Raw genomic sequence first — 26,504 nt, forward strand, 5'->3', positions numbered from 1 at the left:
TGATAATTACACATTTAATGTGTGTGATAATGACACATTTAGAAACAAACACTGCTATTATCTTAAATGGCAAATTGTACCTAAAATGAAGTGCATTCAGTTTAAAATCATCAATAATGTTTATCCTGCAGTTTTAAAGATTTTTGTGGATTCTGCTTAGAAGAGCCTGAAACCATTGAACATGTTTTTTCTTCTTCTTGCCCGGCAGGATCTTTACACCTCGCTAAATATTTGTCCTGAAATTCCTTCACTAAATTTATTTCAGGTCTTGGTTTATGCAGATGGTCTCTCAAAAAAAGTTGTAATTGATGTTACACGTTTTTATTGGGTAAATATCATGTAGCCTACATAAAAGCAAATGAAATAACAGTAAACCCTCTTTAACTTGTTTTAGAAACGAATGTAAAAATTATTTATCATCCATATAATACATAGCCAAAGATAATCAATCCCCTGGTGAATTGTATAAAGTCGTGTATGAGTCTCTTTTCTTCTAAGATTTTGTACGTGCTTCAATTTTATTTTACTTTTTTCCTCGCAACCCCCCCTCAAGTGTCTAAAAATTTAGCTTTTTTTATTGTACTGAATATACTTTTTCTTTTATACACACGAACGAACCTGAAAGCATATATATACACACAATTATTTGATTACATGTTATTTGTGTATATTTGCAATATGCATATTATTGTTCCCATTATAATAATAAATGCTGGTGGTGGTAGTAATGCCATAAATGAAAAAAAAAAAACATAAATCCAGTATATGATTATTAATATTTGGATCGCTAGGGGGCGCCAGAGGTGAGAACCTGAACGTGATGACGGCATATTCCTGAGACGCGCGCTGGAATTGAATTGAACAGGACATGACTTTGTCAAGTGTGTTTTCAGCTTAGTAGGCTAGTATATTTATATTTTATTAATACGTTGATGAATTGAGGACCTGTCTGACACCAACATGTCTCTGCTCAGAGCCCTCAGATACAACGTAAATATCTGAATCTTGTCTTGTTTTTATTTTAACTCGTATATTTTGCTTGCTATAACGTTACGTCACGATTACAGTTTTAGTAGCAATGTGTTTATGTGAGACTCGTTTGTGAACACACGCAGTGAGCTAAAGTTGCCTTGTCAAATACCAGGCATACATAATGTCATATTGTAATAGTTTACCGCTATGTTTCCCTGTGTTTTTAGTCTCAAACGTTGTGTAGACATGTAATCTCGCGGTCTTCGTCCAGTCTGACTGATGGAGAGGTGCGAATCAAACGAGTTTTAAAGGAGAAGTTTCCTCAGGCTTCGGCGCTCAAGGTTGTGGATATATCAGGTGAGTCCTGACTTTAAATGATCTGATCTTGTGTTTATAGACAGGTAGGTAATGTGCATTAATATATTTGGGCTCATTTCAGGAGGCTGTGGTGCCATGTACGAAATACACATCGAGTCTGACGAGTTTAAAGGAAAGAGAACTGTACAACAGCACCAACTAGTCAATCAGGTAAGTTAAATGAAGTATTCATAATTAGGTTCAGTATACTGTATAATAGAGCAGTAATTAGTTATCTTTTAGTATCTTTTAGCTTTTTATACTGCTGTCAAATCGATTAATATCACTTAACATAAAAGTGTGTGTGTGTGTGTAAGTTACGTTTACACTACCGTTCAAAAGTTTGCAATCTAAGTTTTTTTTTTAATGTTTTTAAATAATAAATAAAATCTCTTATGCTTACCAAGGCTGCATTTATTTGATTAAAAAAAACAAAACAAACTGTTATATTGTCAAATATTATTATATGTCAAATATGTCAAATGTAATTTATTCCTGTGATCAAAAAGCTGATTTTACCCTCAAGAAACATTTCTGATTGGACCCTAAACTAAAGTGTTGCCTAATATTCTTATAATATAATATTCGGTCACAAGATTGGAATAAATTCGTTTTTTTTTCTTCATATTTTTGATTGAAGTCTCTCCTGCTCACCAAAGCTAAAATATATTAATATTTAAATATATTTTAAAATGTAATTGATTCCTGTGATGGAAAAGCATAATTTTCAGCGTTCAGCTTCAGTGTTCAAAGTTTCAAAGATCAAATTGCAGATAAATAGAGTTGCTGTTCCTGCATGAACCTACTAGGTTTGTAACACATTTGCATAATACCAGCCTATGGTCTTCATTGGCTGCCAGTGAACAACGTCTAATTTGACCCTCAAACACTGTAATTGTATCTGAGACTGGAAGAGTTTGGTTCATGTTGTCAATGTGTCGAGAAGACACTCACTTTGATGCACTTCAAAAGGATGAGACTCTGGCTCACATTGATATGGTAAAACCGACGCACTCATGCCTGTTCGTATCGCTGTGTTTACTAGTGCTGAGGAAGAACTGAAATTCAGATATGGTAATGGCCGTTTCGTTTCTTCCACGTGCTGTAAGCAGTCGACCAATCACAACAGACTGGGCTATCTGACCAATCAGAGCAGAGGAAGCTCTTGGAAAGGAGGGGTTTAGAGAAACCGAATCCTTTATTGAACCATTTCAGATACTGATGCTGCGTTCACTTTGAGGGTCAATTTTGCGTCTATCACGTCTAGTTGGACGCTTGAAAATTTTGATCAACTCGTGCCTCCAAAGCAAATTGGATGCGCGTATAAAGTGAGCGTTTGCGCGTTCGAGGTGAAATTCACTTCTTGTGGGAAGGGGAAGTGATAGGCGGTTGCCTGTCTACAAGATGGCTGATGTTGATCTAGCATTCATCGAGAGAGTCTCCGCTCTGGAGATACATAGCTCTGTATGACTGCTCACTGCCAGTCGTTCCTCCATAGCCCCTTTCACACACACATCCCGGTAAGATCCCGTAAAGACACGTGACGTCAGGATGAGTACACGTACGCGTCGAAAACATGTACACTAACGCATCGCGTACCGTTCCACAAAGCTGGCGAACGATCTCAGCTTCAGCGCGGATAGTGAGGAGCTCCTGGTCTCTGCTTCGTTCCAGTTTGCAGAGATTCTTTCGTTCTTTCTTTGTTGATGACGAACACAAACTTTCTAGAGTCGCGCGATGGCACGTGCGTCACTACGACACACCCCTTACGGCATTGATCCTGGCTTTTGTTCACACAGAGCACGTTCTGGGACTGATCCCGGCAATGCTACTAGGTCCCCAACCTGGGATCGATGCCGACATCAATCCTGGGACATGTTTGCGTTCACACAGAAGGCACTCTGGCAATTTCCCGGGATTAACGCGCTGTGTGAAAGGGGCTCATGTTGAATGAGTGACTTTTTTTACTTTATTCAATGCCACAAGAACGAGAGGTATTACATATTATATCCCATGTTTTACATAAAATCCAGTGCTTTCAAAGCATTACATGTTTTTATTGCTTTTTTGTTTTTAGTTTGTTCCAAAAGATGTAATATAAAGTCATTTATAAAATGTGGAAAATTTGGTTTACCTTGAGCCCGCTTCTTTTTATGTATATGGCATTTTCCCAATAAAACAAATAACTGTATTAATATGTTGTTCTTTACATGCCATATTGTCATTCTGAGTTGTTGAATGAGGGACTCCGGCCGGGCCTGCACCCGTTTATCACGTCACTTCACCACGTGACCGCAGCAAGCAGGCTCCTGATTGGTTAACGCGGCACGAACAGACGCCAAAGTTCTGTTTTTTCAACTCGGGTGTCAGACGCGAATTCGCTTCAAACGCTTCAAAAGCACCAATTAAAATCACTTGCACGTATCGCGCCAGACGCTCAAAACGCCGCAGGACCATCTTTACATTGACTTAACATGGAAATCACTCGCTCGCTCCAGACGTTTAATTCGTTATAAGTTTGGTGTGGACGCAGCATCAGAAAAGAGGTGAAAATCATGATCTTTAAAATTGCATAATTGGGGCACTTTAAAGTAGTATTTATTATGTGTAAATTATAATCTGTGGTTTGTCTTTCAACAGGCTCTTAAAGATGAGATTAAAGCCATGCACGGTCTACGCATATTCACTGATGTTCCTAGAAAGTAGGAGCTTCTCAGCTTCATTCTCACACTGTGTCAGTCTGCTGTCTCACTACAATATTGTATCACACACATCTGTCTGTCTCCTTAATAAATAAAGCAGAGTTATAACAGTGGCAGGAAAATACTTTATAGATGTTATGAATAAAAGCTGTACAGTTACAAAAAGATATACAAGGTATGGTTCACGAATGCTGTAAACGCACAAGATAAAAGAATGTAATAATATTGTTTTTGCCTATAAATGAGTGTGCAAGAAAATACGTGTGAATTGTTTGAATCTTCAGTCACCGTTCATTGTTTGTGTAAAATTGCACTTGAAGTTATCCATTTTTTCCTGTTCTGTCTTTAAGTCTGTTGATCCATTCAATTATGTCACTTCCCTTTCCTTAGCAAACTTGTGTGGCACAAGATTGATTGTAGGGACAAGCAAATCAATTATTATTATGTAATATGTAATTGATTCACTGATTGTACTTTTAAAATGACCAAATCCTTCTTTAATATTAGATCTACAGAAACCATTTTCACCACTAGATGTAATTTGTGTGTTTAACACAGAAAGTGTTAAAAGTATTTTGAATTGTATCTCCAATTGAATACAGGTGCATTAACTCAACATGTATAATTATTTTATGAACTAATTACTGGAAGTGCTTATTTGAACCCTCCTTCCCCTCAAGTTTAGTTACATTACGTATGCTATTACTAGTTTTACGGTACTGTAGTTTATTTGTGTACCGTATGTGACATGATGCACTGCTTTCCAGTGTGGATGAAAGCATTCGATCTGATTCCTTTAGGCGAATCGGTTCGTTCGGATAGCTCGTTTCAGTGGTTCAAACTGTGATTCATTGATATGCCAGAGTCCAAATGTCGGTGTAATTCCTTGTATCGACATAAATGTTTAGTTAAATATAGCTATTTATCATTGTATTTGTATTTACCAATACCAATACATCGCTTGACGATACCGTCTCTGATTTCAGCGAGCCTGTTCACGAACTAATCTATCGTCTCTCCTCAGCCACTTAAAAGTGTACCGAAGAACATTTTACGACATAAACCTTTTGTTGGTGCGTACATAAGTAGTTAAATACTTTTATTTAGCTAATTTCCCCTTTAAAATGACTCCTACACTGTCACATGTTCTCCTTAACAGTCCAATGATTTATAAATGCTGTGCGAATCGGTTCGAACGAGCGGTTCAAAAGAAGGATTCGGACATCACTAGTGGTGGATGGTGCGACAGGAGCAGCAAAGAGAGCGCAGTTTCCAGCAGGGCTTCAGCAGCTGTTCACATCATCTTCAGACATGGCAAAGGAGGGGACGGAGATTGCGGAGGAGACCGACCAAATGATGGACCAGAAGGAGCCGGAGAATCCCGTTTCTCCGGTAATAGATCCGAAAGAAATGCGGGCTGTTGTGCTGACGGGCTTTGGTGGTCTAAACAAACTCAAAGTCACCAAGAAACCAATGCCAGAGCCTCAAGAAGGAGAAGTCAAAATTCGCGTGAAAGCATGGTAAATATCTCTGCTTAAATAGTCATTTATTTATCAAAATGCCATGTCATATCGGAGACTCCGCGCGACTTGCAGCCGCAGCAACATGTTGCAGCAAGAAGAACAGGTGCTTTCACCTAGAATACATATTAGTTATTTATCTAGGATTTAAAGCACTTTATGATATGAATCTCGGTGGATTTGGTGGTTAGATGCAGATGCAAGTAAATCCGTTTTGCTGTACGCGTGTTTTGTTGCATCTGACAGATTTATGATATCTGACAGACTATGTTGAAACATTAGGCTACACTTAAAGGTTGACTTTGGTTTATTAAATGATGATAAAACATTATTTAACAGTTTTGTAACACGAGCAGATCCATCTGGTTGGTTCTTGATGTGCTTGACGGCTTAGGACATTTAAATAGTGTAGCCTATTATTGTGGGAATAGTGATAAATTGAATCATAAAACTATATTAAAATTAATTAAAATTCTTTGATTAAAAATGATATATATATATTTGTATGTGTGTGTGTGCTGTCAAATCGATAAATCACATTTAACAAAAGTTTGTTTACATAATATAGCCTATATGTGTATTTATATATGTGATTATTATATTTTTATTTTGAGTTGGGAACTTGATAAAATAGGTGCATTTCAGCATATTTTCCCATATTATATTTATAATTGAAATGAGCTAGAATGGAAAAATTACATTTTAATTAATTTTACAGTGGACTGAACTTTCTTGATCTAATGGTACGACAAGGAAATATCGATAATGCTCCAAAAACACCTCTTGTGCCTGGATTTGAGTGTTCTGGGATTGTAGAGAATATGGGAGAAAACACCCAAGGCTTTGAGGTATGTGCAGAAATGTTTTTATGTCGGTTGTGCACTTATTCAAGAATTTCAGACGGTGATGGCCATTATTTACTTTTCTGGTGGACATAATAGAGCTCCAATCTAGAATGTATCGTTCTGCGGGTGGTGGGAAAGATTTGTTACCTGGCATGAAAAAATAATTCATTGTTTGAATTGGAAAAGAATAAACCCTGACATTATATGCTTCCAATATCAGCACATTTAATCTGAAACTGAATAGTAATGGAGTTTAACAACGTGTGTTTTCTTCTCTCAGATAGGTGACAGAGTGATGGCCTTTGTGAATTACAATGCTTGGGCAGAGGTGGTTTGCACACCGTTGGATTTCGTGTATAAGATCCCAGACGACATGACATTCTCAGAGGCGGCTGCCTTCTCTATGAACTTTGTGGCTGCCTACATGATGCTGTTTGAAGTGGCCAATCTCCAGGAGGGGATGTCTGTATTAGTTCACTCAGCAGGAGGTGGGGTGGTAAGTCTGTTGCTTTGAGCGATGGGGTTAGTAAAGAAAATTTGAAGTAGCATATCCTGATGTTTACTTTAGCTTATACAAAAATTGGAATTTGGACAAACATATCTGATCCCATATTGAGGCCCGTTCACACTAAGAACGATAACTAGCCTATATTAGCGTCCACACCAGCATTATCGTTCTGTTTACTATAAGTGCGCAATGCAGTTTTGTCGTCTGCCGCTTTAAATGCTCGAGCTCTTTAAAGTCTGATGGATTTTGATTGGCTGTCATTGTTTTTATTGTTCATCAGCTGGTAAAATCCATTCTGAAAGTGTGAATCCAGCGGTATAGTTTCTCTGTGCCGTTATCGTAGTAGGACTCTGCTATTCTTTTACATTCAGAGTTATCATCATTGGTGTAAACGGGCCTTTAAACAAATGCAAATCTACAGCTTCATTATATGGCTTTTGGTGGAATATCTAAATGAGTTTAAGGGTGTGTTCACACTTGTGCAGATTTGGTTTGATTAAAACGAATTCTGGTGTGATTGCTCTGTTAGTGTGCTTCATTTGAATAAGTTTGAACGTTGCCGTAGGGCTGCACAATTTATCGAAATATCGCAAATGTATATATCGCAATATGCATATCGCAACAGCTTGCAATAAATGGGGTCATGAATAAAAGACAGTTTTTTTTAGCTTTAATAAGTATCAGGATATATTTAATTCATACAGTGAAAACTAAGCAATGTTTTATTTTTATATTTTATGATTCAGTATATTTTATTTAATAAACCTAATGTAGGATAACCTGAAACCCTGTGGTTTACACTGATGTTAAAATAACACTTCTTATGCTACAGTAAAACGCTGATGTTCACTTTCAGAAGTTAAAAGGATGTTTTCTTGTCATAAAAAGAATGTGAAACATGTAGGTTATATCATTTTAAATATATTTTGAAGATAATTTAAGTTTATTTTACACACTTTAAGCATTATCGTATCGAATATCGCATTATTTAAGGAGTTATCGCATATCGCATTTTTCTTCAATATCGCACAGCCCCCTGGTGCGCAACAAACAAGCGGACCGAGACCCACCTGTCCTTCCAATGTACTCTAGTGCGGTTTGACTGACCAAACCAAAGACATGTAAACAAACCAAAAAACAGACATGAAGTCACAAGTCACAAGAATGCTCAAGCATGCCTGTTTTTCTCATCATAGTCGCGGTAGAGTTCGGTACAGGCATCAGAACCACGTCTCCTTGCAGCAGATCTTCGTGTGTGTGTGTGTGTGTGTGAGTGAGTGAGTGATAGAAGGATAGTCCTGCTGCTCTTTTGACTCCTCTACACATTTTATAAGCTTTTCACAAGTTCCTAGCTGGTCAGAATACCAGCATATGTACTCACACATATAACTAAAGCGTTTAGCACACAGCATTGTTTTGGATATTTGTTAAGTTCTGTCGCAAAATATACATCATAAATGCCGTTTTCTTGATTTGTATCTTTAGGTTTAGTGTTAAAAATTATGATGTGAACGCTAAGCGAACCAGGACTAACTGTATCATTTTCTTTTTTGGTCCGGACCAAATGAAACAAGAGAACCGAACTACAAGAGTGAACACACCCTAAAGCCCTGTTTACACCTGGTATTAAGATGCGTTCTGGTCGATCGGATCACAAGCAGACGAGAAAGACACATTCCCGTTTACACCTGGTGTTTTAATCCGTCTCTTTTGTCCACTTTCAACCACTTCTTCAACCACTTTTTTCAGATCTTTCGATCGAATGAATGAAATAAGCTCACGTAATTTACATATGATCGCGACCAGAGACGACAGAAAAACATACGGAGAGCAGAAGCCGAACGCTGTGAGTGTGTGTTAGAAATCAGGAATGGTGAGAGAACATTGTGTTCGGTACGTTTTTCATCTTCAAACCAAACTTGAGTCTTCAGCCGACAAAGTTTAAATCCCGTCTGGCTAGAGCTCTTCCCATAATGTTCCCGCATTAGATCAGTAGACGGAGAGAAGACGGTGTTTTGTGGCGGTTTGAACACATTCGACCACATGAGCGTTTACACTACGAAAGCAATCTGATCAAATGTGTTTTCCACTACCAGAAGAGGTCAAAAGTGGACAAGCTCAAAACGCTTTAGACCCCGTTTACAGCTGTATTTAGCGTCGTCCACTTGTGATCCGATCGACCAAAACGCATCTTAATAGAGGGACAGAAATCATTAATCACATTCTGTTCTGTTTGTCCTCTTTTTCCACATAAGGGTCAAGCAGTCGCTCAACTTTGTTCCACTGTCCCCAACGTCACTGTGTTTGGCACCGCCTCGCCCTTCAAACACGAAGCCATAAAGCATTCAGTTACTCATCTCTTTGACAGAAACCTTGACTACGTTCCAGAAGTTAAGAAGTAAGCACAAATCTCAGTACGTAAACGTAGGGGCAAAACATAAATGGTAGATTGGTGATCTAAATGAGTCATACTGGGAGGCCAGTGCAAGTCTGAGACAGTGTTGTTTTTGGCAGCCCTTTTAGTTTTAGTCTTAGTCTTAGTCTTTTTGACGAAAATGCTTTTTAGTTTTAGTCACATTTTAGTCACTTATAAACTTGATAGTTTTAGTCAAGTTTTAGTCGACGAAAACGCAAAAAGGTTTTAGTCAAGTTTTAGTCGACGAAAACACAAAAAGGTTTTAGTCAATTTTAGTAAAAAAAAAAAAAGAAAGAAAAAAAGTAGTCTTTAATAAATTAATTTAGGTTAAAAAGTATTGGAAATGGGCTTAGGTTTGACAGGTTGCAGCAAGTTGCAATTCATAAAACAACAGTTAACCTTAAAACCTTTGCATAATAAACTAGACTTTCTGAATAATTCGATTGGTTGGGTCCTTACATGCGCTTCGTGAGGCACACACACACACACTAGCACACACACGCACACTAGCACACACACGCAAGGTCTCTCGCTCCCTTTCTCTGGCTGTGCGCGCGCTACACATGCGCGCTCTTGCTCGCTCTATCTAGATTCCGAGAGATTCAGATTTGCGGGCAATTCTGAAATTATCGTACATTATGGGATTTTTTTCATTATTGATCGTACATCGTACAACAACGATTAGAATGCGGCATTGCTGATACTTTTTTTTTTAGCTCAAAACAGACCGATTTCACGCAAAATAGGCAGAAATTACATTGTGAACGTCAGACTTATAATCATTTTCGTTCCATCTCGTCTCGTCAACGAAAACTCGAAAACGTCTCGTCATGTTTTAGTCACCTTAGAGCCATTTTTAGCTAGTCATCGTAACGTTATCGTCATAAAATAAGGTGCGTCAACGAAATAATTGCGTTATCGTCATCGTTGACGAAAACAACATTGGTCTGAGATGGCAGATGTCACCAGTTCCTCCTCTAGACCTGCGTGGCTCCAGTCCCCATGGCAACACACAGCAGATTTGAAAGTAGTGTGTTGTAGTTTGGGGAGGGGCACTGGTACATCCTTCTGATCAAACACACAAAGCCAGAAAATGTGCAGCAACTGACTCCCTCAGAGCTAATTATTTTTTATCTGCTGTTGTCTAACAATTTCTGTGGTGGATCTTATTTGGTGAGCATCTTGTGTCCATTTTTTTTTATTGGTTCCCTTACAAAAAAAAGTATTGTAGAAAGACCATGGTAGGGTAATGGCAAAAAAATATCATGGTAGTTCTAAAATACAAGTCACCTTTATTTATATAGCGGTTTATACAACATTGTTTCAAAGCAGCTGCACTGTATTAAATACCGTAATGGTGCAAACATCATCAAATTCAAATTCTGCTGTAAAGCAGCTTTAAAAAGACAATAGTGTCATTATTCAGCTCAAGTCAGTTCAATGTTGATTCAGTTCATTTCAATAACAGTGTCAATGTTGCAGAATTATGAAACAAATTTGATTTGGCTATAGAAAGCAGCTCTACATAGTGTCATTATCAAGTTCAATTCAGTTCAGGATTTGTTCTCATCTGATAGTGTCAGTGCAAGTCAGATAATATTGATAATATTACTGAACAGGGCACCAACCCATCAAATACGGGTGTATTTCAGCAGTGGTGTGTAACGCGGTCACTCTTACTGGCCACTTTGGCGGGTTGAATTTTATATATAATATAATAGTCTTTTTAAAAGGCATCTAAAACTAATAAACTAAGTTCAATCTAAGTGATCGAAACAGTTGAGAAAGAAAACGCATGTGTAACAGTGTAATGGATTAGTGCGTCAGGTCTTAAAGGGACAGCAGCCCGATATACCTACTGCCAAATTATGAGATAATATTTAAAAAAAATCTATATAGCAGTTTTCCCCCATGGTATCGATGCCAAAATTGTGGCCAGTGAAAATGCTGAGTGGCTTGTAACTTTGGAAAACCACTAGCCACAGTGGCTGGTGAGCAAAAAAGTGAATGTCAAGCACTGTTACTGAATATGAAATGTCTTTTAAACCCCCACTGAGCAAGCCAAAGGCGACAGAGGCAAGCAACCCAAACTCCATCAGGTGAAAATAGTGGAGTACTAACCCTGCACCTATCCCTAAACCCATGTAGTTACCTTATATTACCAGTACTTTCTTTCAAAATCCATGTAAATTGAGCATGAGAGAGGAGATTAGGACTCTTTTCATCTCTGTTGTTCCACATTCCTCTCAGGATCAGGGGGAATGCAAAATTAAATTGGTCTCAGGTTAGTCTCTCTTCCACAATAGGCAGGACCCCGGGCATCACAAGACCTCTTACTGGTTAAGCCTTGTAGGCGGTCCAGGCACCATGACGACAGGAACGCATTAGAGCCGATGTTTATAAAGACATATCTGTGCTCTCCTAAAAGACACTGAAAATATATATTTTTATGGTTCCAGAATTTAAGAGGGTCTCATTTAAGCAACTTGCCTGAGCTCAGAATAAAAGTATGGTTAATGATGTTTTTGTTTTTCTCTCCTGCAGGATATCTCCAGAAGGAGTAGATATTGTATTGGACTGTTTGTGTGGAGAGAACACAGGAAAAGGCCTAGCTTTGCTCAAGCCCATGGGAACGTACATCCTGTATGGTTGGTACACACCGAGGAAGAGCATTCGCATGGCTCTGAAATTTGTTTAACCTTTTGAGGATATAACACATTATTTAAAGGGACACTGTCATTATTAATCTGTTTGACGTTCTGTTTTGAAGAATGTTCTTGCTGCTATTTTACTTATTAAAGGTACACTGTGTAGTTTTGTACACTGTGAAGTATTTTATTAGCTAAAATCAATGTCTTTATTCATAAATACGTCCTCATTGGTGTAAAATTACCTCTGCCAATGATCTGACTTATCCTCGTACGCGAATAATTTATTATCTTTATTTACATTTGACGGGTAAGTACACGGAGGCTTCCATGTCGTTCCGCCATTTTGAAAAACTATAATAGCAGAGAGGGACAAAATGCACTAGCCTACCTCAATGCGTTTCCACAACACGTTTTCGTTCAGAGCCAGCGTCACGTGATTGAAACCAGCCGAGACGGACGAGGAGATCAGTGAGAGGCGCTTGTCACTGTCCCGGCCGCACTGCACGGTACTTCTTAATGCAGGATCATACTTATGCCGAGCCACAGGAGATGCTTTTTACAGTCTGTGATTCATACGGTAACATTCGTTTGTGCGTTGTGTGTCAAGTTGCAGTTTGTTTGAAATAACGAACCTCATCACTCGAAAGAAAACTCGATGAAGTGCTATTGGAAGACATGTTGCCAGAGCTTCTTGGTACATAACGGCTACCGTAGTTGCAACACGCATTTGAAAAAGCGAGGCGCTAGAGATCACTTTTCGTTTGAATGCAAAATACAATTTCACCGCTAGATGGGAGAAATTACTACACAGTGTGCCTTTAAAATAATTAATTGACCAAGGGCTGTTAAGCTCCAGAAAGGACAAAAAAGCACCTCTATGAAAAATAAATACATTTTATCATACTTTTAAAAAGCGGACTCATAACGGAAATAATATACTTTAAAGGGATGTTCAACATGTTTAACTGAATGTAATGTTTCTCCAAAATTCAGACATAAAATCTAAATAAAAATGTATTCTAGTTTAAATTGAAAACTTAAAAAAAAAACATTTAGTGGTATTTAAGAGTGCTTTAAGTAGAACTTTACATCTTTGTATCTAATTTCATAATTCTAAATTGTCTTTGAAATATGGTTAAAGTGTGGCCTACTGACAAGCATTTATTTATACTAAATATAATTTGATGCCAGACCTTTTAATCCTGTATGTTGTGTTTTTAAATATATTTGTAATCACACATTTATAATGGTGAAGTTACAATTTAGTGCATTTAAAATATATTAACTTAAATGTAATATAAAAAAACCCCACTACAGTTAAATTATAATCTAGTACCTTACATGTGCTTTAGAATGTTAGTTAACACATGAAAATAAAGCACAACAAAAAACTGTTGCAATAAGTTTTTTTTTTTTTTACGTTATTACAAAGTGTTCATTTTAAAAGCTTACTTGTTACTGAGTAACATAGTCATGAAAATGTACTCGCTTGTAATCTCATGATAATGTACTCTATACAAGTACATTTAGTTTATATTATAATGAATACTTTTGAGTTTTGAAATACACTACAAATGCATATTCAATACATTTTTAAAATCTTTTTCACAAGGGTTAATTTGTTTTATGCACTATTTTACAATTCTTCTGAATCCATGATAGCTTATAACACGTTGTTCACTCATCTTGCATACTGCATTAAACTGCGATGACAGATGATGACAGAACTTACATTTTTGGTAACTATTGCATCATGCTGAGGCCATGGACTGTAGAGGTAAAAAAAAAAGTAGCAAGATGTCCAAAAGGTTCATCTGTGACCTCCTGACCCTCATTTGAAAGAAGTCACACAAGACACACAAAGTGTGGCCAACAGCAAATTGAGGTTAATTCACATAAAAGATATTGCCTGCCGCTTTAATTACTCCAATTCCCTTAGCTTGCTGGTCCATTAGGATTATTTAATTAGGAGGGACGCCATGGAGCGGAGATGATGTAAAATTTAGGTTTAAAAGCACATTACTGCCAAATGAATGAATCAGTCATCATAATTCTGGATGGAGCTTATTAATAATAGCCATTTGGCATAACTTTAATAGTGCCATGTTTTATTGCTTCAAATGCCAAGATTATACTTCATCTTTTAACATTTCATGTCCATTCAAATTAAAGTGCATAATTTCTGAGCCACTTACACCTGCACAATAAGGATTGTTAAACACTGACTGGTTGAGCCGATTCTGTGGTGTCGGCTTTGTTAGGACGCTCAAACAGTGCAATGATTTAAAAGAGCCACAGAGACACACTCGTAAAGAAAATCAACTTATGAACATCTTACTTATAGTTAACTCTATAAGGCCTACTTTATCATATTTGATACGCACATTTCTAAGGCCCCTAAATGATCAACATGATCAAAACCTTGCTGAAAAACCTGTTGCACACAATCTATTACATGCTTTCTGTCATCTGATTGATAATTTATACTTTTTAGCAAAGGTCTTTTAGTATCATTCTTAACACGTCCCCCTTCAGGTCGTGGTTCACACATCTTTTTGCTGTGAAATCTTTAATTTATATTGATATGCATCTTATGTAAGTACTGTGTTATACTGTTATAAAGATATTATTGATTTATATTACATTATTATATTATATTATATTAATCTTACTTGGCCATATAAATATTAACAACTGTGCCAAATATTGCATATTTTTGCTCAGTTTGGGTCTAAAATTGTGTTTAATTCCTCCTCGAGTACATAATACTCTACAAAAAGCATATTATTATATATTCTATAAAGCATCTAAAATATTATTTTGGTAACACTTTATAATAAGGTTCATTAGCTAACATTAGTTAATGTATTAACTAACATTAACTAACAGCAATACATTTATTACAGTATTTATTAATCTTTTTTAATGTTAGTTAATAAATATCCAACTGTTCATGGTGCATTAACTAATGTTAACAAATACAACCTTTGATTTTAATAATGTATTAGTGAATGTTGAAATTAATATGAACAAATATTAATAAAGGCTGTAGAAATATTGTTTATTCTTAGTTCATGTTAACTTAGGGAGTTAACTAATTAACCTTATTGTAAAGATTTACCATTATTTCATATGTCAGGCTTTACGTGGTTGGGCTGGGATTGAAGAAAGTAAAAATCGAACATATGTCATCTTTAAGAAACCTTCTGGAAAAAATATATACACTGCTAAAATTATTTATATTTCTAGGTTCATCAAACATGGTGACGGGAGAGACAAAAAGTTTCTTCAGTTTTGCTAAATCTGTGAGTGGAGTTTGATATCTATTTTCAACGCAAACATCTCAAGTGTTGGTCCGAAGATGTTTTGGTGCATTGTTAAAAACAAATTGCTCTTTGTCTCCCAGTGGTGGCAGGTTGAGAAGGTGAACCCTATCAAACTCTATGAGGAGAATAAAGTCATTGCTGGCTTCTCGCTCCTTAACCTCCTCTTCAAGCAAGGCGGATGCAGCCGAGTCAAGACAGCGGTGCAAAAACTTCTGTCCCTCTACGAACAAAAGAAGATCAGGCCTCTTGTAGACTCCTTGTGGGCGCTTGAGGAGGTAAGAGACAGCGTTTTCATAAGCAATCAGATCTTCTAACATATCTCACTCGTCTGTGCGCGCATATTTTACTTTAAGAACTAGAACCCACCTTGTTACTCATTCATATGCGAAGAAGTTAGCCAATCGTAACAGAGGGTATTTACATGTAGAGGTTTCGTACAGGCTAGCAATAGCAAGCGAGAGCCAGTCAGAGCAAAGTCTGCAAAGCGTCACGATAGACGGCATTCAATTACCTAATGTCTCAAAGCACATAACATTACAATAATAATGAACATGCACAACTTATTTACGGTTATTGTTAGAACTCAAAACGGTTTTGTAAAGGTGCGTTCACGCCATGTTGGAATTACCGTAATTACGAGAAAGTCGTACAACTTGGAAATTACAACTTGTAAAATTTTGTTGTAACACTGACTGCTGCAGATTCATTTTGCCGTCGATAGTGTTGCCATAGAAAGCTCGTTGTAGAACGTCACAGGTTGCCATCTCATAATTACGGTAATTACAACATGGCATTAACGCAGCACAAGCTCTCTGTTTTGGTTCAAGATGAACTGTAAAACGCAGCTGGTGTTTGTCTGCGACGCTCGGTGACTCTAGCAATGTGTTTTCAACTCTGTGCATAGCCTCATGGAACGCACTGATGATGTGTGATGGGCGGAGTTATGCAAATACATAAGTTGACAGGCGGGTAGGACATCCTACCTATTCAGACTGAATGCAATGATTGGACAAATATGTTTTTGGTCCTGAGACTTCCACAGATGACATACATTTTTTTATAATATTTAGAGCCCTCTAATATTGATAGCTATCAGGATGTGAAGACAGTTTCGACCATTATAACAAAGTGTTTATGAAAAACATTGCCTACCCTACCTTTAAAGAAACAGTAGCTTATTAAAAAAAGGCTAATTTAATTCTAAGTTTCAGAGAGAGTAAAAAATGTAAATGTAAATCAAAGTTTTGGCTGTTTTGAGTGTGTGCAAAAACCTTGAATAAAATAATAAGAGGACCTTAAGGAATGATACATGTTAAAAAAATTATGATATGATATCTATGAAATCAAAACGTCAATAAATATCATCTTAAAATTAATGTGAATTGTCATTCACAACCCATTTTACATTTTATCTAATGCATTTCCTCCTCGTAATCCCTGAAAATCAAATTCCCTGAAGCCCTTTGAAAGCGTGGCTGTTGAGATATAAAAAAAAAAGAAGACGACTCAGGCCAACCTCCAGTTCTGCATGTGATCAGCTGCTGTCTCTGACCATCAGATGACGGGTGGGCTGTCCGGCTCTGCTTAGATTCCCACACAGCCGGACAGCCTCCCTCTGTGAAACCCAACAGAGCAGCAGTCTGCGGCCAAACCTGCCCGTGTTTAATGTCAAGCTGTGTGTGTGATGCACTTTGCTGAAGTCTCTTTTGAAGTGTTGACACTGGAAATGATGGATAACTGCGCTCTCCTGTGTGGCGTGGAGGCACACTTTGCTTCTTTGATTATGCTTTGATATTTAATTTTACTTTTCTTTAAAGGGGTGGTATAATGCCCTTTTCAGAAGATGTAAAATAAGTCTTTGATGTCCCCAGAGTGTGTATGTGAAGTTTTAGCTCAAAATACCCCACAGATATAACATGTTAAAATTGTCACTTTTTGAGGGTGAGCAAAAACGCTCTGTTTTTGTGTGTGTGTCCTTTTAAATGCAAATGAGCTGCTGCTCCCGGCACAGGGGGCGGAGCTTCAACAGCTTGTTCTCAGCAGCTTCGGTCACCTCACACAGACATGCATTGAAAATCTCAAAAACGTTTAGCCTTTTGTTCAAAGACGGAGTCAGACGAAGATGGAGAGACTAAAGAAGCTTTTATCAATGGATTAAACTACATTTTAGAATATATTAAAATAGAAAACAATTATTCAATTCTAAAACTATTTCACAATACTGTTTTTACTGTAGTATTTTTGATCAAATAAATGAGCATAAGAGACTTCTTTCAAAACCATTAAAACATTTTATTGACCACAAACTTCTGAATGGTAGTGTATATAAAATCAATGAAAATAAACATTTCTCCATAAACAAATCCATCCTCTCAGAGAACAGAGAACAGAAACAGAACAGCTTATTTTGGTCATTCAAGCCACTTATTCTGGTTACTTGTTTTTTCTTGTAATATCTGGCAACATTCACCTGTACCATTAATAGATTTACAATGAGTAAGTAAGAGTGTTACTAGTATTAGCCCTGTGAAAACAAATAAATATATTTAATAAACCAGTGTATCTTACATATAAGCACACATTAAAGTTCGATCACTGCTTTAATATTCAGCGTGTTAGTATTGTATTATAGTTTCTCCTTTATACAGTATGTATACATTTTAACTGACAGGAATAATGTGTGTTTAAAGCAAAAGTCTGTTTGGAACCTATTTAAATATATTAATAAATTTTTTCTTTTTTTTTTACAAAAATATGTGAATCAGCTGACCAGTCTTTAACCAGATATTTAATAAAATAGTATTCATTACATGTATGAGTAAATGGATTTCACAGTCCTTATGAAGTCCTGAATTGCAGCTTCCAGCATCAGCGTTAACAGCGTCCAACATTAACCCTCAGCAAATTGCTGACCGACTGCAAGAAAAAAATAGGTTTTGGTGAGTAAATCAAATCAAGTCCTTTGCCACAGAGAATTAAAGTGTCCCTGGCTTTGGAAGGAGTTTGATTCACTCACGTCACTTAAATAAAAACAGCAAGGATTCGACTTTCGCTTTAATAATTATTACATTTTCTCAATACATCTGCGAGTGTTAGCATCTGTCATTCATGTTAACATAGTACATGACGAGATGCAAAGATAAAATAGATGTAAGATTTAAAATCAGAGGAAACAATACTTTAGACCGCAGAAGAATAACACTGGACATCCAGCTAAAATTATTTGGTCTCATAGTTGAAATCGAATACTATACTATACTATACTATACTATACTATACTATACTATACACAGGTAAAACTCTAAATTCTAAAAAAAAACATTTTTTTTATATCGTGCAAAAGTTATTTCAGTAATTCATCTTAAAAGTTGAAACTTATATATTAAATAGACTCATTACATGCAAAGTGAGAAATTTCAAGCCTTTGTGTTATAATTTTGAAGATTATTATAGCTTATGAAAACCCCAAATTCAAAATGACAATACTATGAAAAGGTTTTCATAGCTGTAAGCCATAATCATCAAAATTATAACACATAAAGGCTTGAAATATCTAACTTTGCATGTAATGAGTCTATATAATATATTAGTTTCACCTTTTAAGTTGAATTACTGAAATAACTTTTGCACGATATTCAAATTTTTCGAGTTTCACCTGTATACTATACTATTCTATGTGTTATACTATAATATGCTATTCTATACAATGATATGCCATATATATTCTTTACTATGCTATAATATTCTATACTATACTATGCTATACTATACTGAAGTTCCAGTCCTTAAATTTGATTGGTGAGTTCCAAGCATGCTGACGCTTTTTTCACTGAAATGTATATGCATTTACATTTACATATGTATTTCATTATATAGATTATAATTTCTAGTTTATACAATAGTTGTATAAAATGAATAAATAGCACACTCGCAGTATGATTGTACTATCAAATTATATTCCTTTTGTTTTGTGCCTATGGCAGAATAACAGCCATGCTCATATTCTGAACAACAATGTAGTTGCTCATGTGAAAATGTGTCATCTAATACTCTGCAAGCTTTTGATCGCTGTCATCCGCATGACTCTCTAGATTGTGTGTTTCACGCTCTCACACATTTCCCTGCAGCTGGTTGAGTGCGGTGTTTATATCACACTGATTGATTGCGTCAACTGAGAGTGTGTGTCAGACTCCTGGATTTGTGGATATTACAGCAGTTGGTGTCTTTGTGTGTGTATAATCAAATTCAATTTTCCTTTCTTCATACCTGGCCTTTGGGGGAAATTGCTGGCTGTCTGCACACGAATGCATCATTGGCAGATGTTTTAGTGCAGTGCGACAGGGCTGCTCAGGAAAGATGGCGGCAGGCTTTAAAAAAACTGATTTTAATGGTAAAAGAGGAAAAAATGCTGCTGTAAAAATTTTTTAAATCTAAAATTTTGGAAGTGAGAAAACAACTCATTGTATAATTTACAGTGAACAAACATGAATTGACAAGAATTTCCTGCATGATACTTGAAATAATGGTTTCTTCTTAGTTTTTTGTTATCAGTTATGTACATTAGGGTTTTATGTCGCATCTAAATGAATGTGTATTGCATTATTTTAGTGTCATCATGTGTGTCGCCATGATGGTCTTTAGTATTTGTGTGAAGGACACTGTGACTGTGACACGTTTAAATATTATTGTGGAAAAGGCTTTGGTGGTTGTCAGTGTATTACAAACCTACAAAACAGATAATAGTACTTCAATAGGTTGGTATATTAATATTATCAGTTACTGAAATACGTGTTTTACTGTAAATTTAAGTTAAATCTGTGAAACCCTAAAATGTTAGTACCACATTTTTAATGCAAATTTCTAGTAACCACAGCTGCCGGTCTTACTCTAATTCTTTTTACATATGTGTTTTATCGTATTTATGTAGTTTTGATTACTTCTAGACAATGTGAAGTACATTTTCAGGACAAAAAACAAACAAAAAACCTAACAAAGAGTTTTGACTTTATGTATCATATAAGGTTATGTCCAAACGAAGTAGGCTTACCCAACAACCAGAGTCAAACACCATCTAGAACTGAATCAAAAATGTCTTTCTTTAAACTTAGTTTAATTCAACAGAATTTAATGTAAGGACGTAGAAATAAAGTGAATAGAATTAAATTAGTGAATAGCATTAAAATAAATGTAGGCCTATATAACTGCATGATTGTAATTATTAACTAGAAAAGTAAGGTTTAAATTAAACTGCATGGGACAATTCTTAAATTTTGAAAATAATAACAATAATAATAATTTATTTATGCATTTAGGATTCATTTTGGGCCCTTGCCTTGTCACGGTTCATTCAGTTCAAATGTATTCAAATACATTGTTTGCAGTTTTCAGCTTGTAATGTTTAGATGGCGAAATAATTGTGTTGTTGTAAATGCTAATGGAGAGCACATTATGCAGGACACACCTGTAGCCCTGTGTGTGTAGAGAGCGGAGATCTTTTGGAGAGACTTCAAAGCGCTGGCGTACCGGTGACATTAGCATGTACAGCTGCTGCTCACGCTGAGAATGTTGCATGTGTGCAGCACTGCTTATAATGCCATGCTACTTTCTGCCATCATTATAGTTCATAAAATCCTGATACTCGCACCAGATTCAACTTGCAAAGTTAACCTAACCTTTTAATGTGATCGATATGTTTTAGTTCTGATTACCATCTACTGCCATCGTCACACCATGATATCGTGGAATATTAATATAATGCCCTATCTAGGCATTATGGGGCATGAGGCGCTGTTCCTAACAGGGAACAGCAAAAGTATGATTGCAATGAGCAATAAAGGGAAAACGAGAGAAATGTTTGCTAAAAAAATCACTTACATTTTCAGAAGTACTGATAAATATAGATCAGTCCAATTCAAAACATTTAATATAATATTTGTGTGTGCTATTTTTGAAGTTTAATTTCAGTTAATATGCTGTTAAGAAGCTGCCTATGTAACTCACTGGGGTTTGAAACCAAAATAAATGCAGGAAAGAATCTTTAAATTGTGTTCATTATTATCTCATTATCTTCATTATTTTCTGCCCATTACGAGTTTATTTAGTTAACAGGTGAAAATAATTACAAATGCTGCTAGTTAGGCTGGTCTGTTATGCTTGTTTCCCTTCTTTTGAACACTTTTGAGACCAGCTAAACCATCTTAAGCTAATGGTTGTGTAATCTTTTTCTGCAAAGAACACGATGTTGTCATGAATCATTGACTTTACCTTGGCTGTTGCCCACAGGTCTTCTGTCTCAACAGCAACAGAATCAACAAGAGCCTGTGGGTCTATTGAAAATGTTCAGAGATGAATTATAGCAGTTTGCTGGAACATTTACTGCATATCCTGTGCTTTAGGGCGGTCCAGATGGCCGCTTTAAAGCTTGAGATGGGTGATTGGGGATTGCAGTGCCGTTAGATCCTTGTCAGCCAGTGTCAGGTGATTATGTCCAACACAAAAGACACAACATGTGTGACTCTAATCATCCACATTGATAAGAGAGAGAAAAGGATGGAAAGAACACAAAACGATTGGAGTGGAGTGAAAAAGAGTGGGGGGAATGAAATGAGGGAGGAGGAGGAGGAAGGAAAAGAAATGGCTTTGTAATGCGAAAAGAAGAATAATTGAGAGATGACAAAAAAGTGAGCCGAGGTTGAGCACAGATGGCAAACCAGCAGCGTCATGCACCTTTTTATTCTCTCTCTCTCTCTCTCTCTCTCTCATCTCTCTCTCTCTCTCTCTCATCTCTCTCTCTCTCTCTCTCTCTCTCTCTCTCTATCTCTATCTCTATCTCTCTATCTCTCTCTCTCCTCCTCTCTCTCTCTCTCTCTCTCTCTCTCCTCTCTCTCTCTCTCTCTCTCTCTCTCTCTCATCTCTCTCTCTCTCTCTCTCTCCTCTCTCTCTCTCTCTCTCTCTCTCCGAGGCACCAGTGGGAGTTCATTTTATGGAAGCAGCTTTGATATTTTTCACATTTAAAATCCATTGTCTCTAAAAAAAAATCTGAGGGGGCACGGGCCTCAGTTCGGCAGACAGTAATGTGTTCGGCGCGCTGCAGGAGGGACTAGAATCTCATTACGTGTTTACAGTTCAAGCTGCTGTCTTTCCCTAGGCATGATATGAAGATGGCTTTCCTGATGTAAAATTGAACATCAAAAGCGTTTAGAACTCTTACCTGGCGGATATGCAATTGTTATTGAGTTTTATTTAGTTTGTGACCAATGATAAAGATGATACTGTATCAAACTATAGACCGAACACAGAACTGAGGAAACGCAGGGCTTTAATAAATGGGGAGAGTAATCAAGGTAAAACAGAACTGGTATGTAATTTAATGAGTGTGGCGAGCAGGACGAGGTCGATGGCCGTGGGAGAGCGGCGCGAGGCCGGTGGCGTGATTGATAATGAGCAACACCTGCGCGTCGCACCGGTCTCGTATCTCTCATGGAGGAGCGGAAGCATAAAAGGAGAAGTGACGACAGTGAAGGATGAGAGAGACCAGGCCTGTAGTGTTTTGTCATATGTGACCGCAGTCGTCCGTGAGGGGTTTATTTTATTAAGTTGTTGAATGTTCGCTGGTTCCCGCCTCCTCCTTCACACAACATCTAACCTCATTAAAATTAGGAACTATGGAAACTAATTAGCACAAGGAAGAAAACAGAACCAAAACACAATGAAACTGAACAGACATAGAACTACATGTTACATTAGTCCCCTCTCCCTGAAGGCACTTCCCCACGCCTTGACAAATCCAACCGAGGAGGGAGGGAGGGACTCTGGAGGAGGGCGTGAGGCAGGAGAAGGGTAGGACACCAGAGATGACAATGGGGGGGAGCCAGGAGCAGGAGAAGCCAGACCTCAACCAGGACGAAGGCCCACAGCGGAGTCAACGGAGGGAGGAGCCATAGTGTAGATTTGGGTAGGTTTAACTGGGGGGGGGGGACTGACGGAGGTGATTGAGGTGGAAAGCCAGGCGGAGACAGAGAGCTGATGGGACCACATGATACTGAAGTTTCAGGCGACCGAGGCGGAGCTGCAGTGACGAACGTCCAAGATGGAGGCCTGAGACGGAGCCAGTGGGACTGAGGACCATGGTGGAGCCCGACAGAGCCGAAGGGGTGGAGGGTCGAGGCGCAGCCAGAGACCCGGAAGTCCGTGGCGTTGGCAATGCAACGTCTGACCAAGGCGGAGCCAGAGGGACGAGGGAGCCCGGTGGAGCTGTAAGGGCGACGGTACCATGTGGAGCCGAAGGAGGGAGGAGGCGTCAGGGGATCCTTGTGCTGAGGCGGAGCTGGAGACTGGAAGTCCCAAGGCGGAGATGTGGAGCAGAGTGGAGTCAGGGGAGGAACCAAGGTACTGAAGGGAGTGGAGACCGGGCTGAGGAGCTGGCTGTTATGGGCAGAGGAGGTGGGAGACGGAGGCTGGGTGGGATCTTTGGAGACACTTGAGACTTGTAGTTGGACAGGACCAGCGGAGACACCGGAGACTTGGCGGGGACAACCTCTTCCATTTCATCATTTTAATTCCCACAGGTCACATGCAGCTCACCGTCAGCATCGGGAGTGTAGGCAGGGCTCTATTCCAATCCCTCAACCTCCACAAGCACCCCCACTGGGACGCAGTGTTGCCAGCTCAATCATCTTATCAGGCTCGGGCTCTCCGTCTGCAGTGGACTCTGGCTTTAGGTCCGTGCAGTGTGTGGGCGTTGGCTGGAGTGAGGCTGGTGTTGTCATCCTCAGCGGGACAGATGGTTAATGCCAATCTGTTATTCACCAGCACCCACTCCATATATGCGGCGAAATCTCCCAGATGACCGTTCACTGGGAGGCGTACCTTGGACCAGATGGTTCGTTTGGCACACCAGATCTAAAAAGTAAAGAGTGTGGTCCTCCAGTAAGCAGTCCTTCTTCTCAAGGCAGAGCAGTTAAACGTCTGGCGAATCCATTGGTGAGGGGGGGAGAAAAAAGAAAAAATGCCGCAAAAATAAATCCAATCTCGGTCTTCTGTTATGGTTGTGTGGCTGTAATGAGTGCACAACGTTGGAGAATAAAATAAAGTCTTTACTTCACAATGTAATGATGAACATACAGGAGAATCACGGAAAAACACAATCACTTCCAACATTAAACACAAATGAGGGCTTACATACAAAGAGTAATCAAGGGAAAAACGAACAGGTGTGTAAATTAATTAGGAACTATGGCAACTAATAAGCTCAGGGAAAACAGAACCAAAACACAATGAAACTGAACAGACATAGAATATAGGATCATTTCTCTCATTATAAAGATTTAAAATGTTGATTATTCACCCCAAAATAAATTAATGTTCATAAATAAATGCATTCATTCATTTTTGGTGTATATATATATATATATATATATATATATATATATATTAAATCTGTATAAATTAAAGACTTTAATTAATACTGATTTATAAGAGGTATACTCAAAAAAAATCTTAAAATTGGTTTAATTTATTCTTCGTTGTTTAATGCAAATTATTAGTTCAGTAAGTGAACAGGTGAAGATAATTAAAAACTGCTGAAAAAACAACTTGAAGCAGTTTAAAGGAATATGATTGAAAATAAACTTTTTAATGCAAAATAATATAATACATTTCCATTATGCAAATTTGTATATATATATATTTATTACATACTTAAAAAGTTTATTTTATTATTGTGCCTGTTGTATATTTTTTGGTATTTTTTATTTTAAAGGCTTGTAGACCTTATATGCCTTATGCTTCGGACTCTGGGTCCGGATGAATTAGCTCAAATGATTCATAGGGAATTTTAATAACTAATCATGAATATGATTAATATTTTGCATATAACAGTTACTTTAAGTTGTCGAAAGTGAAAGTGGATTATATGAATATATGAATAATCAATCACAACGAATTGTAATTCCTCATTCATATATCAATAATCTCACTTAACTTCGATTATGAGATAATCTTTAAGGGAAATTAATGTAATTATCAAATCGTTGTTCGTCCAGCGACCAACTGTCAGATTAAGTGATTAATTTCTCAACAAAGCTATCCTTTCTTATAAACTCCAAGAAATATTAACCTTCTGGCCTTGAATATTAATTTTCCTGTGTTTATAAAATTAAACTACTTACTGTAGTTAATATTGAGCGCGCTGGCAGCTCTTGGATCTTATCTCATTGACTCGTTTTACAAGCATTTCCGGGAAACAGTTGAATATATTGTTTTAATAAATGCAAAACTAGAGAATATACAGACTACACCATACTGATTATACGTTTATACATATCTTACATGTGACGAACAAGACAACGAATAACAGATGATAGAGAGAAGGAGATTTATAGAGAGTTGGGGAGGGGCGCGCGCCGTAGCACGCGCTGAGATTGTAGGGAGATAGAGAAAGAGAGAATGGTCACGTGTGACCATAGAACAGCAAACATCATAGAATAACGAAATCACAGACCTTTGAGAGCCAACCAAAATGCATCGAACCTTAAAACATTAACACCTCGTTAGAGTGATACTTGCAAAAGGTCGTGTGTGCGCATGTCTGGATCTGAGGGGAGCGCGCGTTCTCGTGTCTGAGGCGCGTTCTCTCGGGTCGTTTGGAGCCGGGCGCGTGCTCGTTGCCAGAGCACGTTTCCGCGGGAGCTTTGAAAGCTGGTTGAAAGTGAAGTTGCTGAAGGAATTCAGGCTCCGTTCGTTCGACTCGTAGGTGGAAACGAACAAAGTGGAATTTGGAAATTAAACAAAAGAAACTTTATAAAGAAAATAAAAGCAGGGAACTCCGTGAGGGAGTTTAGATCGGAGACGTCACATGATGAGCAGTGATGAAGGCAGGAAGCGCAGAGCAAGAGAGAGATTTTTGGGGGAGCTGTGGCCTTTAAAGAATGTATGGTTCACGCCTAGTTTGGCACGATTGTCCAATCACCTTCAGTGATCTGAGAGCGGGAAACTCTTCTTTGTCTTGTCTCGTGTAGTTTATGACAGAGCTCCAGGGCTAGTCATTTCTATGACTGGCAAGAATTCATATCGAAATAATCATACCATTGCAGTCTATTATCGAGATTCAACTCCGTTAGATTTAGAGAATTACAACGACATCAAACACTTCATATTAACATTAATAGGAATACAACATTTGATTATTATGCATTAGTATAGACATT

The 26,504-nt window shown here is 37.7% G+C and overlaps 2 protein-coding genes across 2 annotated transcripts in view; both read left to right on the forward strand.

The window, feature by feature from the left end:
• The first annotated feature begins 781 nt into the window (after nucleotides 1-781).
• Nucleotides 782-5,109, forward strand: bola3 (bolA family member 3). Its single transcript, XM_079597849.1, has 4 exons — nucleotides 782-990; nucleotides 1,200-1,329; nucleotides 1,412-1,500; nucleotides 3,970-5,109. The coding sequence occupies exons 1-4, from the start codon at nucleotides 961-963 to the stop codon at nucleotides 4,033-4,035; spliced, it is 315 nt and encodes a 104-aa protein (XP_079453975.1). The 5' UTR covers nucleotides 782-960; the 3' UTR covers nucleotides 4,036-5,109.
• A 125-nt stretch (nucleotides 5,110-5,234) lies between these two features.
• The window catches only part of vat1l (vesicle amine transport 1-like), a 55,372-nt gene continuing 34,102 nt past the window's right edge, over nucleotides 5,235-26,504 (forward strand). The window contains exons 1-7 of the mRNA XM_079597836.1: nucleotides 5,235-5,551; nucleotides 6,270-6,399; nucleotides 6,677-6,892; nucleotides 9,160-9,302; nucleotides 11,865-11,968; nucleotides 15,221-15,276; nucleotides 15,378-15,572. Coding sequence (XP_079453962.1) covers nucleotides 5,343-5,551; nucleotides 6,270-6,399; nucleotides 6,677-6,892; nucleotides 9,160-9,302; nucleotides 11,865-11,968; nucleotides 15,221-15,276; nucleotides 15,378-15,572 — 1,053 coding nt within the window. The 5' untranslated portion in view covers nucleotides 5,235-5,342. The remainder of the gene's footprint in view (nucleotides 5,552-6,269; nucleotides 6,400-6,676; nucleotides 6,893-9,159; nucleotides 9,303-11,864; nucleotides 11,969-15,220; nucleotides 15,277-15,377; nucleotides 15,573-26,504) is intronic.

This window comes from Phoxinus phoxinus, assembly GCF_949152265.1.
Source record: "Phoxinus phoxinus genome assembly, chromosome: 2".
NCBI classification, from domain to species: domain Eukaryota; kingdom Metazoa; phylum Chordata; class Actinopteri; order Cypriniformes; family Leuciscidae; genus Phoxinus; species Phoxinus phoxinus.